General features: G+C 38.2%; 1 protein-coding gene across 2 annotated transcripts in view; it reads left to right on the top strand.

Moving 5' to 3' along the window:
* Nucleotides 1-14552, top strand: part of TES (testin LIM domain protein) — a 77314-nt gene that overhangs the window by 51324 nt on the left and 11438 nt on the right. For both annotated transcript variants that reach the window (XM_036761580.1, XM_036761581.1), the window contains exons 3-4: nucleotides 8660-8912; nucleotides 10101-10433. In XM_036761580.1, coding sequence (XP_036617475.1) covers nucleotides 8660-8912; nucleotides 10101-10433 — 586 coding nt within the window. The remainder of the gene's footprint in view (nucleotides 1-8659; nucleotides 8913-10100; nucleotides 10434-14552) is intronic.

Genomic DNA, 14552 nt, shown 5'->3' with positions numbered 1-14552 from the left:
TATATTTTGTTACAGTACTTCTTACTTAACCACCAGAGTTGGAACATGAAAAGTGTGAAGTTTAAGTTTGCTCTTTAAATGTGTATACGTGTGTATTTGTTTTGAGAGGCGGTCTGGAATAGGAAATACAGGGCAGGCCTTGGGTTCAGGAAGTCTTAGGTTCCTTTCCTTCCTCTGACACATGTGAACTGTGGGATTATGTGCAAGGCACTTAACTTCTCGTTGGCCTGGCAGCTTTCTAAGACTGTAAGTTATAGATCAATAAAACAAGCAAACATTTATTAAGTTATGTGCTGTGTACTGAGGATTCAAAAGCAGAAGTGGAGCAGGCCCTGCCCTCAAGGAGCTTATATTACAAAGAGGGGAAAATATATACAATGTAGGTATACACAAATGTATGTATATATATTTAATATATAATATGTATTACAAAGAGGGAAATATATACATATGTTAATATGTTTTTTCCATATAGACAGGTGACTGGAAAGATAGCTAGCTAGAATCTTTGTGTAGGGGAAGGCATGAGGGGATCAGGAAGGACCTCATTCAGATGGCTTAACTGATGCTAAGTCTTGAAGGAAGTCAGGGAGACCATCCTAGAAATGGAAGATAGCCACTAGAGTCATGGAGTTGGGAAGGAGAACAAGTTTGAGGAACAGTAAGGAGATTGTTATGAAAAGACTGTAATTGCTATATATGAAGAGGATTACTATTATGTAAGAAGGCTAGAAAGATAGGATGAGGCCAGGTTATAAAAGATTTAAATGTAAGACAGGTTGGAAGCCAGATGTAAAAAGATTTTCAGAGAGATTGAAAAGAGAAGAGGAGGCATCAAGTGTAGACAACTTTTTCAGAGAGTTAGATTGAGAAAGGGAGAACTATCTGGGTAGTGGAATCTAGTGAGGTTTGTGTTTTTTTTTAAGGATTGGGAAGACTTGGGCATGTTTATAAGCAACAAGGAAAGAACCAATAGCTAGAGAAAATATTGAAGATTAAGGGAAGAGGAGGGAGGCAAGTTCATCTACTGGAGAATATGGGAGGGATTGGATCTAAGGTATGTGTAGAAGGCTGGCCTTGTTGAGAAGACCCATCTCTTCATCAGAGTCTAGATTTAAGGGTGGGTGATGATGTCAAAGTGGGATGAGGACAGGAAAAGGCAGCTCAAAGGGAATGATCTGAAATTTATCATTAAGTATAAGGTGAGATCCTCAGTTGAGATTTATGAGCAGATTTAAGAAAGAAAGAAGAAAGTGAAATGGTAGAAAATAAGTTGGGAAGAATGAAAAAGATTGCCTTGATACAGAGAAGACCTAATTGAGATTAAATAGCAAAAATTTGTAGTGGACCCAGGGAGCATGGTTGGGAGACTTGTAGTGCAGTTCATAATATTTGAGTCGAGGAGAAGATGGATAGTGGGAGCAACTGACTGTTGAGGTTGGCAGAGTGTGAGCAACAAGAGGACAAAGGAAGTGAGGCTCAAGCATAGAATGGGTAAGGCTGACCAGGTTCACTAAGGGATGAATGGATAATGAAAGGAGACAGTAGCCAGGGCAGGTGATGGAGTGTGGGGATTTTTTCAATCATTGGTTGTCTTCCAAATGATTTTCTTTTTTAAAGATCTCAAAAATATTTTCAAGTATAAGGATAGAGATAACAACTAGATAGGGACCAGACCTCTGATTTCACTGGTGAAGGGAGAATTCCTGGGTGAAGAAATTCACTCTGTGAATGTGAATTCCCTGTCGTCTTGTACTAGAGGAAAGGTAATCCTTGCTACAAAACTCCTTTGCTGCCTGAACCAGCTTAACATGTAATTGGGAAATGTTTAGTAGAATAAATTAAAAATACAGTAGAACATAGATGCTTTTTATTTGGAGTTTTCTCAGTCTTTTATGTTGTTGGCAGGGATCCCTTTCTTCTGACTTGGCCAGGGTCACTGAGCAACTGTCAGAAGCAGAACTTGACCTCATCTTTCTGACTTTAAGGCCAGCTTTCTATCCACCATGCAATATTGCTTCTCAAATATTAAAACCTTTCCTTGTGACTTTGAAAAGGTTAAAATTTAAAATAGAAGCTTGTGTATCTCAAGTTTAAAAACTAGGCTTTTCCCTTCCATAAAGTAAATGCTAAAAAGGATTAATTCCAATCATCCATCCACTCTTAAGATCCTGATTCTATTTGTAGTTTACCTTCTACCTACTACCAGTGCACTGTAGGCAGTGGGTTGTTCTCCATTTTAACCACAAGCTGAAAAGATCTATTACAAGTCTGACCCAAAGTCTTGTAGTGCCCATTCAGTCAAGGCTATGCTGCTCTCTCTTTCACTGTGGTTTGAGAAAGGAAAGTGTGTGCCTATTGGCAGAACCTATAGATGAATTTGTATATCCTTGATGATACATTTTAAATGACAGAGCCTTTTCTCTAAGGCATGCTGAATGGATGCCATATGTTATTGACTAATGGCAGAAATGGAGAAGATTCTTGGTGAGGAGGTGGTGTTTAGCTGTTTTTAGAAAGGTAAAAAGACAGAGGGTGAAAGGATTATGCACCTGTGCATACAATCAGACACTAAGCCTTCTAGACTGCAAGGGAATTGTCATCTTACTTTTTTCCTTTCCATATTACTTTTGGCTGCAGGAGCATTTTTGTGATTTCATTTCTACTTTGATACTCATTGTAATCAATCTTGGCTCTTAGGATCTAGGACTGGCCACACAGTATCTCTGTGTGCTTCTCTAAGGATGACCTTGGTGAGTGGACAGAAAAGCGATACCTAGATGTAGGTTTGGGCAGCACTTTTGTTGGCAAGGTCTACTTCCTAGATAGAAGTCTCTTTGACAAAATATTACATATTTAAAATTTTTTAAACTTAAAAACCTTTTTTTAAACATCTCTTCAGAGAAACAGTCTTCAATTAGGTCCAACAATAACATATTTAAACAGTATCAAAAATCCCTTTCTGAGCATTTGCAAAAGACAGGATGAAATGACTAGAAATCTCAGAAAGATAACTTGCCCTTTTTTTCCACTAGATGGGAGTGTAAGATAACAGCCATGAGCAAGAAATCTTTGAGAGCCAAACGGGCATGTGCTGACTGTTAATTGCAAAGTACAGAATTCAAACCAAAGTTGTGTGGATAATAAAAGTAGTTTGTACTCTCCCTAGGGTTCTGAAATAACTATTTCAGGATATATACCTTGCTTTAAGGCAAAAATATATACAAAAATAAAAACCTCTAAAATGAGAAACTCTGGAGGGCTAGTGGGAAACTAGAATCAGAAGATGTGGAGGTAAACCACAGGACTTCTATGGGGCTTTCCTTTATGTAAAAGAGGACTAATCATTCATACCCTAGCTAAGATCATAAGGTCGTCTATCATGAGGTTCATATGAAATTATGTCAAAGGCTGTTGTTTTTTTCTTTGTGTAAAGTGCTATGTAAATGTTCATTATTATGGAGCTACATGAAATAATTTGTGTAGCTTTCTAAAATGTGATTTTACACACACACTTCAAAATAGCAGCATCTCTAGTTAACTGAAGCACATCTGTATCAGTGACCCTAAGCTAAGTTTGGAATCTTTAGCTACCAAATTTATATTCCTACAGGTATGAAGTCTGACCAAATCACTCTGTTGAGAAAGCTTCAGTGGTTCCCAACTGCTTCTAGGATAAAATGTAGATTCTTCTTTCTGACATTTTAAAGCAGGGATTCTTAATCTGGAGACCTTGGACAGATTTCAGGGGATCCATGAACTTGGGTGGGAAAAATGCATCTTTATTTTCACTAACCTTTCACTGAAATTTAATATTTCCTTAAATTCTCTTTCTGAGGATGGGCCCATCCAGCAATTTCACTAGATTGCCAGAGGGCCTATAACACAAAAAAGGTTAAGAACTCTGGCTTTAAAGGCTAGCTCCAATCTTTATTTCCAGACTTTTCACATTACTGTTCTTCAGACATATATACTGTATTCCATCTATAGACTTAAGAGATAGAAGGGACCCATTGAAGACACTTGGGATTTTATAGGTGAGGAAGCTGAGGCCCAGACAGGTGATATGTACGACTGGCTCTGTTTCACATAGGCAGCATCCCAGAGGGTTGGTTCAGATCCCACCTCTGACACTTATTCCTTGAATGACCTGGGGTTTAACTGCCCTCTTTTACATAAAAGAAAGCCCCAGAGACATCCAGTGGTTTACCTCTACATCTTCTGATTCTAGTTTCCCACTAGCCCTCCAGCTCCTCATTTTAGAGGTTTGCATTTTGGCGAAGAGTGTTGCCTTTAAAGCAAGGCATATATATTTAACTACCCTCATTTTCTTCCTTAGTCATTCAATAAATGTTTATTAAGTACCTACTATGTCCCAGGTGTGGGCATATAGTGAGGTGGTAAAGTAGAGTGCCAGGCCTGGAGTCAGGAAGACTCATCTCCCTGAGTTCAGATCTGGCCTCAGACATATACTAGCTATGTGACCCTGGGTAAGTCACTTGAACCTGTTTGCCTCAGTTTTCTCATCTGTAAAATGAGCTGGAGAAAGAAATAGCAAACCACTCCAGTATCTTTACCAAGAAAACCCCAAATAGGGTCATGAAGAGTCAGACATGACTGAAAAGGACTGAACTACAACAACATATGCCAGGTACTCGGCTAAGCACTGGGTGTACAAAAGGAGGCAAAAGACAGTCCCAACCCTGAAGGAGTTAACACTTGCAGGAGGGAAACAAGTAATAAATATGTACAAACAAGCTGTAAATAGGATAAAAAAAGAAAATAATTAACCAAGGGAATGCACTCAAATTGTGAGGGATTGAAAAAGGTTTCCTATAGAAGCTGGGATTTTAGTTGGAACTTGAAGGAAGCCAGGAGGCAGAGATGAGGAGAGAGAGCAGTCCAGGTATGGGGACAGCCAGAGAAAATGTCTAGAGCTAAGAGATACAGAGTATCTTATTCTTGGGACAGCCAAGGATCCAGTGTCACAGGATCAAAGAGCACATCGTTGGGGAGTAAGGTGTGAGAAGCCTGAAAAGGTAGGAGGGGGCTAGGTTATAAAGGGCTTTGAATGCTAAACAGATGGTTTTGTATTTTGTCCTGGAAGTGATAAGGAACCAGTGGAGTTTATCGAGTGTAAGGGTGATAGTTGGACTTGTGCTTTAGGAAAATCACTTTGGTGTCTGAGAGGAGGATGAATTGGACAGGGGAGAGACTTAAGGCAGATAGACTCACCAGCAGGCTGTTAGAATAATCTAGGTATGGGGCTGATAAGACCCTGCACCAGTAGTGGCAGTGTCGGAGGAAAGAAGGGGCATGTTCTAGAAATGGAAGATGAGGGAGTTGGACAAGATGGTTTCTACAATGCCTTCCTACTATTTTTGTGATCCCGTGACTCCTTCTCTGATGCTCCTTCCTCTTTATACTTTGTCTCTCCTCACTTAATTAGGTGTGGGTTGGCAAAAAAAAAAAAAAGGATGATAAGGCACTAATAAACCTCTTTGCACAACTCCTACAATTAATGTTAATTGTCACGTGGTGAACTGTACAAATAGCCTGTAAGCCAAACAAATTTATATTATGTAAGCCTAGCCAGGAGACCTGCCAGCTTTTCTCCATAGTTTCAGGTTGATGACTCATTCTCAGATGGATCTTCTTCCTCACCTCTTCTGGAAGTGGTCATCCATTTTCCTCTCTTAGTCTTCCCCTCATCCTTTCCCCTCTCCCTTTCCACACACATACACATGTAATTGGCAAAAGTACTAAATTTGGAGCTAGAGTGCCTGCATTCAAAGCTTTGCTCTGCTGCTTGCTATCTCTGTGACCTTTGGATAGGTCATGAAAACTCTCTTCAGCCCTCAGTTTCCTTATATATAAGATAGAGATTGGGAATGAATTATTTCTAAGGTTCTTTCAGTTTTCAGTCTTAATTTGGTATTTTATCCTAGAGGTAATAGGGAGCCACTGAAGATTTATGAGTAGAGCAGGAGGAACACAGTCATACTTGTGTCCTAAGGAAGATTATTTTGCAAGCTCTGTGGAGAATGAAATAGAAAGAGGAAAACCTGGAAGCAGAGGAAACTAATTAGGAGCCTATTATAGTAAACCAGATGAGAAGCAGGGAGGGCCTGAACCTAAGGTAATGGTCATGAGTGGAAAGAAAATGATGAACACAAGAGATGTGTGAAGGTAGAATTAACAAGAATTAGCGATTATGCATATGTATATAATAGTATATGCATAGGGAGTGGAATGGATCAAAGACATCTGAGGCTGCAAACCTACCTGATGGTGTCTCTAGCTGAAATGGGGAAGTTTGCAGGAGGAGGAAAGATGAGTTCCATTTTGGATATGTTGGTGTGATTAAAAAAAAGAATGTAGAATCTTAATACTTTCATTTTAAAGGGGAGACTATGAAGAAATGTCTTTAGGAATTTCAGAATAGCTTCTCTTGCTAAACTCTAGAGCCCTTCTTCAAAGATACTTTCCTTTTACTCTTTGCTGTCACAAGTTTTCACCAGGGACTCCAGAGAACTTTCATTTCTTTCCTGCTTACTGGACCAGGAAGACTACCTCTTTTAATGAGACACAGTTAATATTTAAAAAGCCCTACTAGGGAAATAATCTCAGGAGAAAAGGACAAGTTTCTCAAATACACAAGGCTAGAGAAAAGATTCTTTGGTTAGTACTGTTTGACCCTATCTAAGCCCAATCTCAGATTACCTCTTATTGACCTTGACCTGTTTGTATTTTCAGGTCACTGGTCTCACCTTGCTTTTTCTCTCCTCCCTTAGATGAAACATAGCCTCTTCACCACTAACTTAATGTAGCAGCGTAACCAAAGTCCATTGTACATGATGCCTGATGGCAGTTCTGTTTGAAGCTTCCCCTTCACTTCTAAACAATGGGGGTAATATTAATATGCATACCTCAATAATGTTATTTTGAGACTGAAAATAGTATCTTGGGGATGCACAGAGCACACATAGTTACACACCTATGAAAGAGAGCTCGTAAAATGCTTTGCAATTTTAAATGTTTATAGACGTGTGTGTGATTGGGATGGTGGTTTAGTTCAGTGTTTTTATTCAGATCACTTGATCTTTTGATTTCATAACTCATTTTCCATTGCTACCAAGTCCAAGATTCTGCTTCTAGAGTAACTTCTGAGTCTGTTTACATAGCTGAGATAAATGTTGGTCCATCTTTCACAATCCATTAACATTTTCCATCTTTCCATGTCCTAAAGCCCATAGTTCTTCTGTGTTCTCAGGTGTTCTTTGGTGTCTGAGTACTGTACTCTATTCTCATTAGACATATCTGGAGTATTGTGATCAGTTCTAGGTACCACATTTAAAGAACATTGTTGAAAGGGAAAACATTCAGAAGAAGGCAACCAATGTGGTGAAAGGGCATTGAGGATGTAATATTGGTTGAAAGAACTGGATACGCTTAGCCTGAGGAACAGAATACTCAGTAAGGTCATGGTAGCTGTCTTCTAGTATTTGAAGGGCTACCATGGGGAAGAGGGATAGTCTTGTTAATATTTTGGCCCCAGGGGCAGAAGCAGGAGCAATTGGAAACCTCAATATAAGTTTGATATCAACAAAAAAAAAACTGAAGTAATTAAGTAGTATTATGTCTTGGCTTTTTCTTCTCTAGCCTAGCCAAACAACTCAGCTCCTTCTAAAATCTGAAAATAATTAGAGCTGTCCAAAAGTGAAATGGGCTACCTTGAGACAGAATAGGTTTCTGCTTCTTGGAATTCTTCAAGCAGAAGCTAAATGACCACTTGTTGAATGTTGTATAATAAGGATTCCTTTTGGGTTGGGGTTGCGCTAGATGACCGCACTGGTCCTTTTCAACTCTCATATTCTGTGAGTCTTTTGTTGACTCATTCCAGGTTGTTCTTTGTCTTCTCTATTCCTCCCCACCCCCCAACAAGTATATAGTCCTCCTTTTTCTAGTAGTAGTAGTTTAAGTATGTATTGACAAATGGTTATTTCCATATAAGGGGTATTTCAGTAAAAGGAAATTCAGTGATGGACTTCTTTAGTCAAGTTGGAAAATGTGATGCTGGAAGAAGAAGAGCTTTGAGGTCCATTGCTGTAAGAGGAATATGACCTCTAGATTGTAGCCAGTCACTTGGATCCTTCAAGGGGTTAAGGGGTCTTGGATTTGGAAGTATTAAGAAGGCCTTTGGTGATTGACTTCAGCTGAATGCAATGTATATGCAGAATGGCCTTATTGTAAAGATGATTTGTGTCTTTGAACTGAAGGCCTGAGAGACCACAGTTGATATAGGAAGAGGAGTACCATTGGAGAAGAGGTAGGGAAAGACTGTGAGAATGCAGGGCTTGGTATTTGGCAGACAAATCTTCCTTTTTGTCCTTATATAGTAGCAGCAGAGTGTTAACCTGAAAATAGAGAAAGGAATGGTTTTGGCTAGGATATTTGGTTTAGGAATGGGGGGAAGGGAAGGACATGTGATTCAGAACGTATTTCATAGTGAGGAGACTGCTATTAAATGAATTATACAGTGTGTTATTTTTGCCTCCATTGTGAGTGTGTATATATTTTTGTTAGAAACAAAAACAGGCTTATCCCACAGTAGGTAAATAGAATACTTAACATTGCCTGCTTTCCTCCAAAATTATAGGAAAATATGCCGTAACTGCAAATGTGGCCAAGAGGAGCACGATGTTTTCATGAGCAATGAGGAAGATCGAAAAGTGGGAAAACTTTTTGAGGACACCAAATACACTACCTTGATTGCAAAGCTGAAAACAGATGGGATTCCCATGTATAAACGCAATGTTATGATCTTGACCAATCCTGTGCCTGCCAAGAAGAATGTCGCCATTAACACAGTTACCTATGAATGGGCTCCGCCTGTCCAGAATCAAGCATTGGTAAGTAAAAAGGGAAAAAAAAAAGTGTGTATATACATTTGTGTAAGAAAAAGTGGCAGGGAGGGAAGGAGGGGGAGAGAAGGAGAGGGAGAGAAGAGATCTCTATATATGGAGTGTAAGGCACCTTGTTCATAACTGATTTTTTTTTATGGCTTTGGGGTTTTTCTTTTTTGACCTTTTTGATAAAGTTGTAAGGAAACCAGTATCAATCACTGTTCTTACATGCTTTTCACATTTTCATTCATATTATTAGTAGCTTCAGGTCTGTTATTCTTATAAGATAAACTCTTTTAGGAAGTTCCATTGCTTGAACTCATAACTCTTTCTACCTATTTCAACAATACCATGTGTGAAGATGTTAGGGAATATTTCAAGGATTTCTGAGTCAGTGTTTTTAATTCCTTAGGGGGAGTATATTCTCCCTTTATTAATAAGGAGAGAAGAGTACGCACCTTGTGTATACTCTGTGATCAAGCTTGTAAATCTTGAAACTTTCTCATTTATTAAAAGGCCATAAAGGATGACTTCTGTAATTGTAAATGTCATTGATGCTGAGGAAAGCATCCACTGGAACCCTTCTGTTACTGTATAAGGGCAAAAAAGTGAGTGTACTGTTCAGAGCGTGCTCCAATTTTCTTAGAACTACAGCCAAATTGGACATCTGAGAAGTCTTTTAAGAGAGTTTCTTTGCTGAGAAATTTGGAACAGAGTAAAGATGGCTTTGTGAAGACATCATGAATTAATGTTGTGTGTGTGTGTGTGTGTGTGTGTGTGTGTGTGTGTGTGTGTGTGAATGAAAATAAAATGCAAGAAAAAACATTCATATTTCACAGTTCTTTAATATTTGTGTGCTTTATAAAACTGCATTTGTATATAATGTAAAGGAAAATGTTACATGGACTCATTTTAAAACTGATCAGGAAGTCAGAAATAAGTAGACTGAACATTGAAAAGAGGATCTATTTAGCCTAAAACTTTATAGAGTTCAGTCTATAATAGTTAATGCTAATCTCAAAGTTTCCTTTTCTTTTTTTTAAAGTCCCAGGATTTATTTATATTGGAAACCTTTATTGTTCTTTTAGATAAAAACAAAAGCTTGCCTAAGTGAAATGGAAAACTTGTCCCTAATGTTTTGCTTTCGAGTGTTGAATTCTCTTACGACCCTGGTTCTTTATGTTTTAACTCTAGGCTAGGCAATATATGCAGCTGCTTCCGAGGGACAAACAACCTGTGGCTGGCTCAGAGGGGGCCCAGTATCGGAAGAAACAGTTAGCTAAGCAACTCCCCGCTCATGATCAGGATCCTTCCAAGTGTCATGAGTTGACTCCCAATGAGGTGAAGCAGATGGAACAGTTCGTGAAGAAATACAAGAACGAGGCTCTGGGTGTTGGAGATGTCAAACTTCCCAGCGAGATGGAGATAAAGGCTTTTGACAGGGGTACACTTGATGGTGGGCACAGGGGCACAACAGCTGCAGTGGGAGCAATGGAGGAGAAATCAGCAGATCAAAAAGAAGACTATGTGAGTTTCAAAGTGATAGATCTGTCCCTGTTATTCCGAGGCCAAGAGCCACATCTTTGTTTTAACTCAGTCTCCCTATGATCACTTACTTTTCTACTTCCTCGTGCTTCTCTTAAGAGTACAGTGGGCAAGGGAAACCGAAAGGAACTAAAATTTAATTCAACCAACTAACTTAAGTGAGAAGTGACATTGAAATTATTGTTGAAAGTTAGGTTTTCATCTGTGGGATTTCCCCATTTATACTAAAGAATTAAGAGATTAATGGAAGGACAATAGTGAACCTGACCTCTTAGCTTTTTTCTTTCTAAATATAATTTTTTATTATAAAAATATTCAATTATAGAAAAATATAGAAAATAGAGATTATAATGGTATTATAATAGTGTTCATATACCACCAAAATGTCTATATGCCAGTTTGTCTATTGGTTCAATTGCTTTTTTAACTGTGAAAGTTAGACAAAAGTTTGAGCATGTCCATTTATGCTGATATCAACTACACATTAGTAAATATTATGTGTTTGTGTGCTATACGCACACTCGCCACTAGAGGCAGCATGGTTAGTCCCTATAGAATTGGCCTTGAAATCAGAAAGAACAGGGTTCAAGTTCTGACTCAGATTTTAGAAGGAGCTGAGTTGTTTGGCTAGGCTAGAGAAGAAAAAGCCAAGACATAATACTACTTAATTACTTCAGTGTTTTTTTTTTGTTTTCTAAAGGAGGATGTCTGATCAGTCTGTGTCTGTGCCTACAGATGACTGAATAAGAATTTAATAAGAGAATTTTTGAATGGGCTAGGTTGTAGCTATATCCAAGAAGATATTTAAGAAAAAAAATGGAAACCATTGATGTTGGCCTGTATTTTAAATTGTTAATTGTTTCTTTTTGTAAAAAAATTTACTAGACCATTCGATATCTTTAGGTACCCTCCAACTTAGATCTTTTGCGGGGGGGGAGGGGGACAGAAGTGGTGTAGGTGCATTAGAATTATAAAGCAGTGGTGTCAAACTCAAATAGAAACGGGGCCATTAATATCTGTCTATAAGGATCCCTGCAGGTTGCATGTTGACTTAGTTTTAGAATGTGAAATTATCTATGTTTTACTGTATTTTTATTTATTTCTTTAACTTTTTCCCAATTACGTTTTAATCTGGTTCTGCAGCACTCAGAAGTGTGGTGAGCTGCATGTGGTGGCTATGTGTTTGAGACCTCTGATAGAGTAGATAGAGGTCTAGGCCTACCATCAAGAAAATCGGAGTTTGAATCCTTCCCACCCACCCCCAAGTCACTTAACTTCTTTGGGCCTCACCTGTAAAATGAGGGTGTTGGACTTTTCATGGCCTCTAAAGTCGCCTCGCTCTAAGTCTGTAATCCTAGGATAATTAGGATTTCTTCCTGCAGCTTTATTCAAGTGTAACAACTCAGTTCTTACAAAACAACTATTAAATATGATTCATTTCCTTTATCTGGAAAAACAAAGGATTGGGGTGGGGGGAGCAATTCCTGAATCATTGTCCATGTTTAGTTTAATTGACCTTAAAAAGTGAAATATGAAAAATAGTTTATGGTGAGATTCTTTTAACATGCTCCTAATCGTGTGGGGAACTTTGAAAATATCGACAAATCCTCCAGGAAACAGCATTATTTATTTCACTTCATAACAATGACCCCTTAGTTTCATGTAACTTTCCTTTGAAAGGGTTCCGAGTGCTTTCAGAAATGCCATCTGATTTTTTTCCTCACAATATTGCAGTGACACAGAGAGAAAGAAACGGCTTTTGTATCTGGAGAAATAAAAGCACATAGATATTAAATTATTTTTCCTGGGATTTCAAAGAAAGCCAGCAGAAGAACTGGAAATATAATCCTAGTCTTTTAACTTCTTTTAGAGTTCTTTAACTTTTTAACTTCTTTTAACTTTTTTTTTAAACTTCTGAATGATGTTGATTTGAATCTATAATGACTTTTTAGTATAGTGATGTAATTTTGGGCAGGTAGATGGTATAGTGGCGAGAACTCTGGTCTTGGAGTCAGGAAGACCTGAGTTCAAGTTTGGCTTCAGACTCCTACTACTTATATGATTCTGGGCAAGTTATGTCACTTAAGTGCTTTCTGCCTCAGTTTCCTGAATTGTAAAATGATGTGAGAATAAAATATTTGTGAGATAACATTTGTACAGGAGCTTTACAAACCTTAAAACACTATGTAAATGCTAGCTGTTAGGAAGTTTGTGGATAAAATGAAAATGTTACTTTTTATTGTCTGTTGTCAGTAAACATTTATTAAGCACCTTCTGTGTGCCAGGCACTTATGCTAAGCCCTGAGTATATAAGAAAAATGAAAATACAGGCCCTGTACTCAAGAGATTACCAGGCAACTTGCAAACTATATGCAAACTAGCTATGTACAGGAATAATTGGAAGTGAACATTAGAGGAAAGGCACTAGAATTAAGAGGGATTGGAAAAGGCTTCCTGAGAAAGGGAGGTTTTAGGTGGGACTTGAAGGAAGTCAAGAAAGCCAGGAGGCAGAGATGAAGAGGGTGAGGGTGCCATGTCTGGGGGTGGAGTGGGGGTGGGAGAAACAAGTGAAAATGCCCAAGTCAGGAGATAGGGGGTGTGTCTTGTTTGAGGAATAGCAAAGAGGCCAATGTCAGAGGCTCACAGAGTATGTGGTGGGTTGTAAAACCTGGGTGGGGAGGGAAAGGGGGGGACATTGTAACATTTGAAATAACATTTGAAACAAGTACTTTAAGTTTGATGAAATTTATACAAAATCAAAAACTAAAGCACTCCCCAATACGTTTTTATGATGAATGTAACATTATTTTCTATTTAACTTTTCGTGACTGGCAAAATATTACATTAACTCCTCACACCCCAGGATCTGGCTGGAAGACAGGGGTAGAATGTGAATGATGGGCTGAGAGCAGAGACAGGCGAGCACAAGCTGGTCCCTGTGACTCTCTGAACAGTCTGTACTATTTTCACAAAATAAATATTAGAGCTTTAGAGCAATTACAGATCCAAGAGATTATTTCTTTATTCTCGGAGTTATTCACCTTTTTTTTTTTTTATATCATGGCTCTTGGAAGCCTGTGGTCCCCTTCTCAGAAAAATGTTTTTAAATGTATAAAATAAAATAGGTATTCAAAGGAAACCAATTACATCAAAATACGGTTATTCAATATATTATTTAAAAGTTCACAGACTCAGGTTTATACCTAATTTAATCCAACCCATTGGTTTTACTGGTGAGAAAAGTGGGGCCCAAAGCGTTTAAATGATCAGTCCAATGACCGATGATCAGAAAATTAGGAGGACAGAACTTGACTTGGGTCTCTCAATTCCTAATCCAATCGTTTTACAGTTATTTATTTATATAATTTTAGATTTTGATAGGCCCATAGAGATAAAATCCAGATAGCTCCATCATTCTATTAGTGATAAAACTGAGGCTTGGAGTAGGTAAATAGAAAGAAAGGAAATAAGCAATTATTAATCGCCTACTGTGTGATTGGTACTCTATCACTTTATGACTTCTTATTTAATCCTCAAAACAATCCTGGGAGGGAGGTGATATTGTTAACCCTATTTTACTGTTGAGTAAACTGAGGCAGATAGAGGTTAAGTGACTGGCCCAGGGTCAGTCACACAGCTAGTAAATATCTGAGGCTGCATTCAAATTCTGTCCTTCCCAACTCTCAGCCTAAATTAACTCCTGAGGTCATTCATACTACTCATTTAGTGGCAGAATAAGGAGTAAAATTCAAATTTCCGCATGAGTGCTGATTTGGAGTCAAGAACACCCGAGTTTAACCCCTGCTTCAGACGTTCAGCTGTGTGGTCTTGGGCAAATCACAAACTCAATGCGTCAGTTTCCTCATCTGGAGATAATAATATCACCCACCTTAAAGAGTTGTTGTGAGGATTAAATGAAATAGCATGTGCAAGGCTCTTTGCAAACCTTAAAGTGCTTTTTAAAAAAATTTATTTTTAGTTTTCAACATTCACTTTCCATAAGATTTTGAGTTTTAAATCCCTCCCCCCCCCAATAAATGTTAGATGTTATTATTTCCACAGTAAATGTACCAGATGTAGAAAAAGATGTCAGAGAAATAA

Source organism: Trichosurus vulpecula, chromosome 5 (assembly GCF_011100635.1).
Source record: "Trichosurus vulpecula isolate mTriVul1 chromosome 5, mTriVul1.pri, whole genome shotgun sequence".
Classification (NCBI taxonomy): domain Eukaryota; kingdom Metazoa; phylum Chordata; class Mammalia; order Diprotodontia; family Phalangeridae; genus Trichosurus; species Trichosurus vulpecula.
This window is presented reverse-complemented; position numbering and strand designations above follow the sequence as displayed.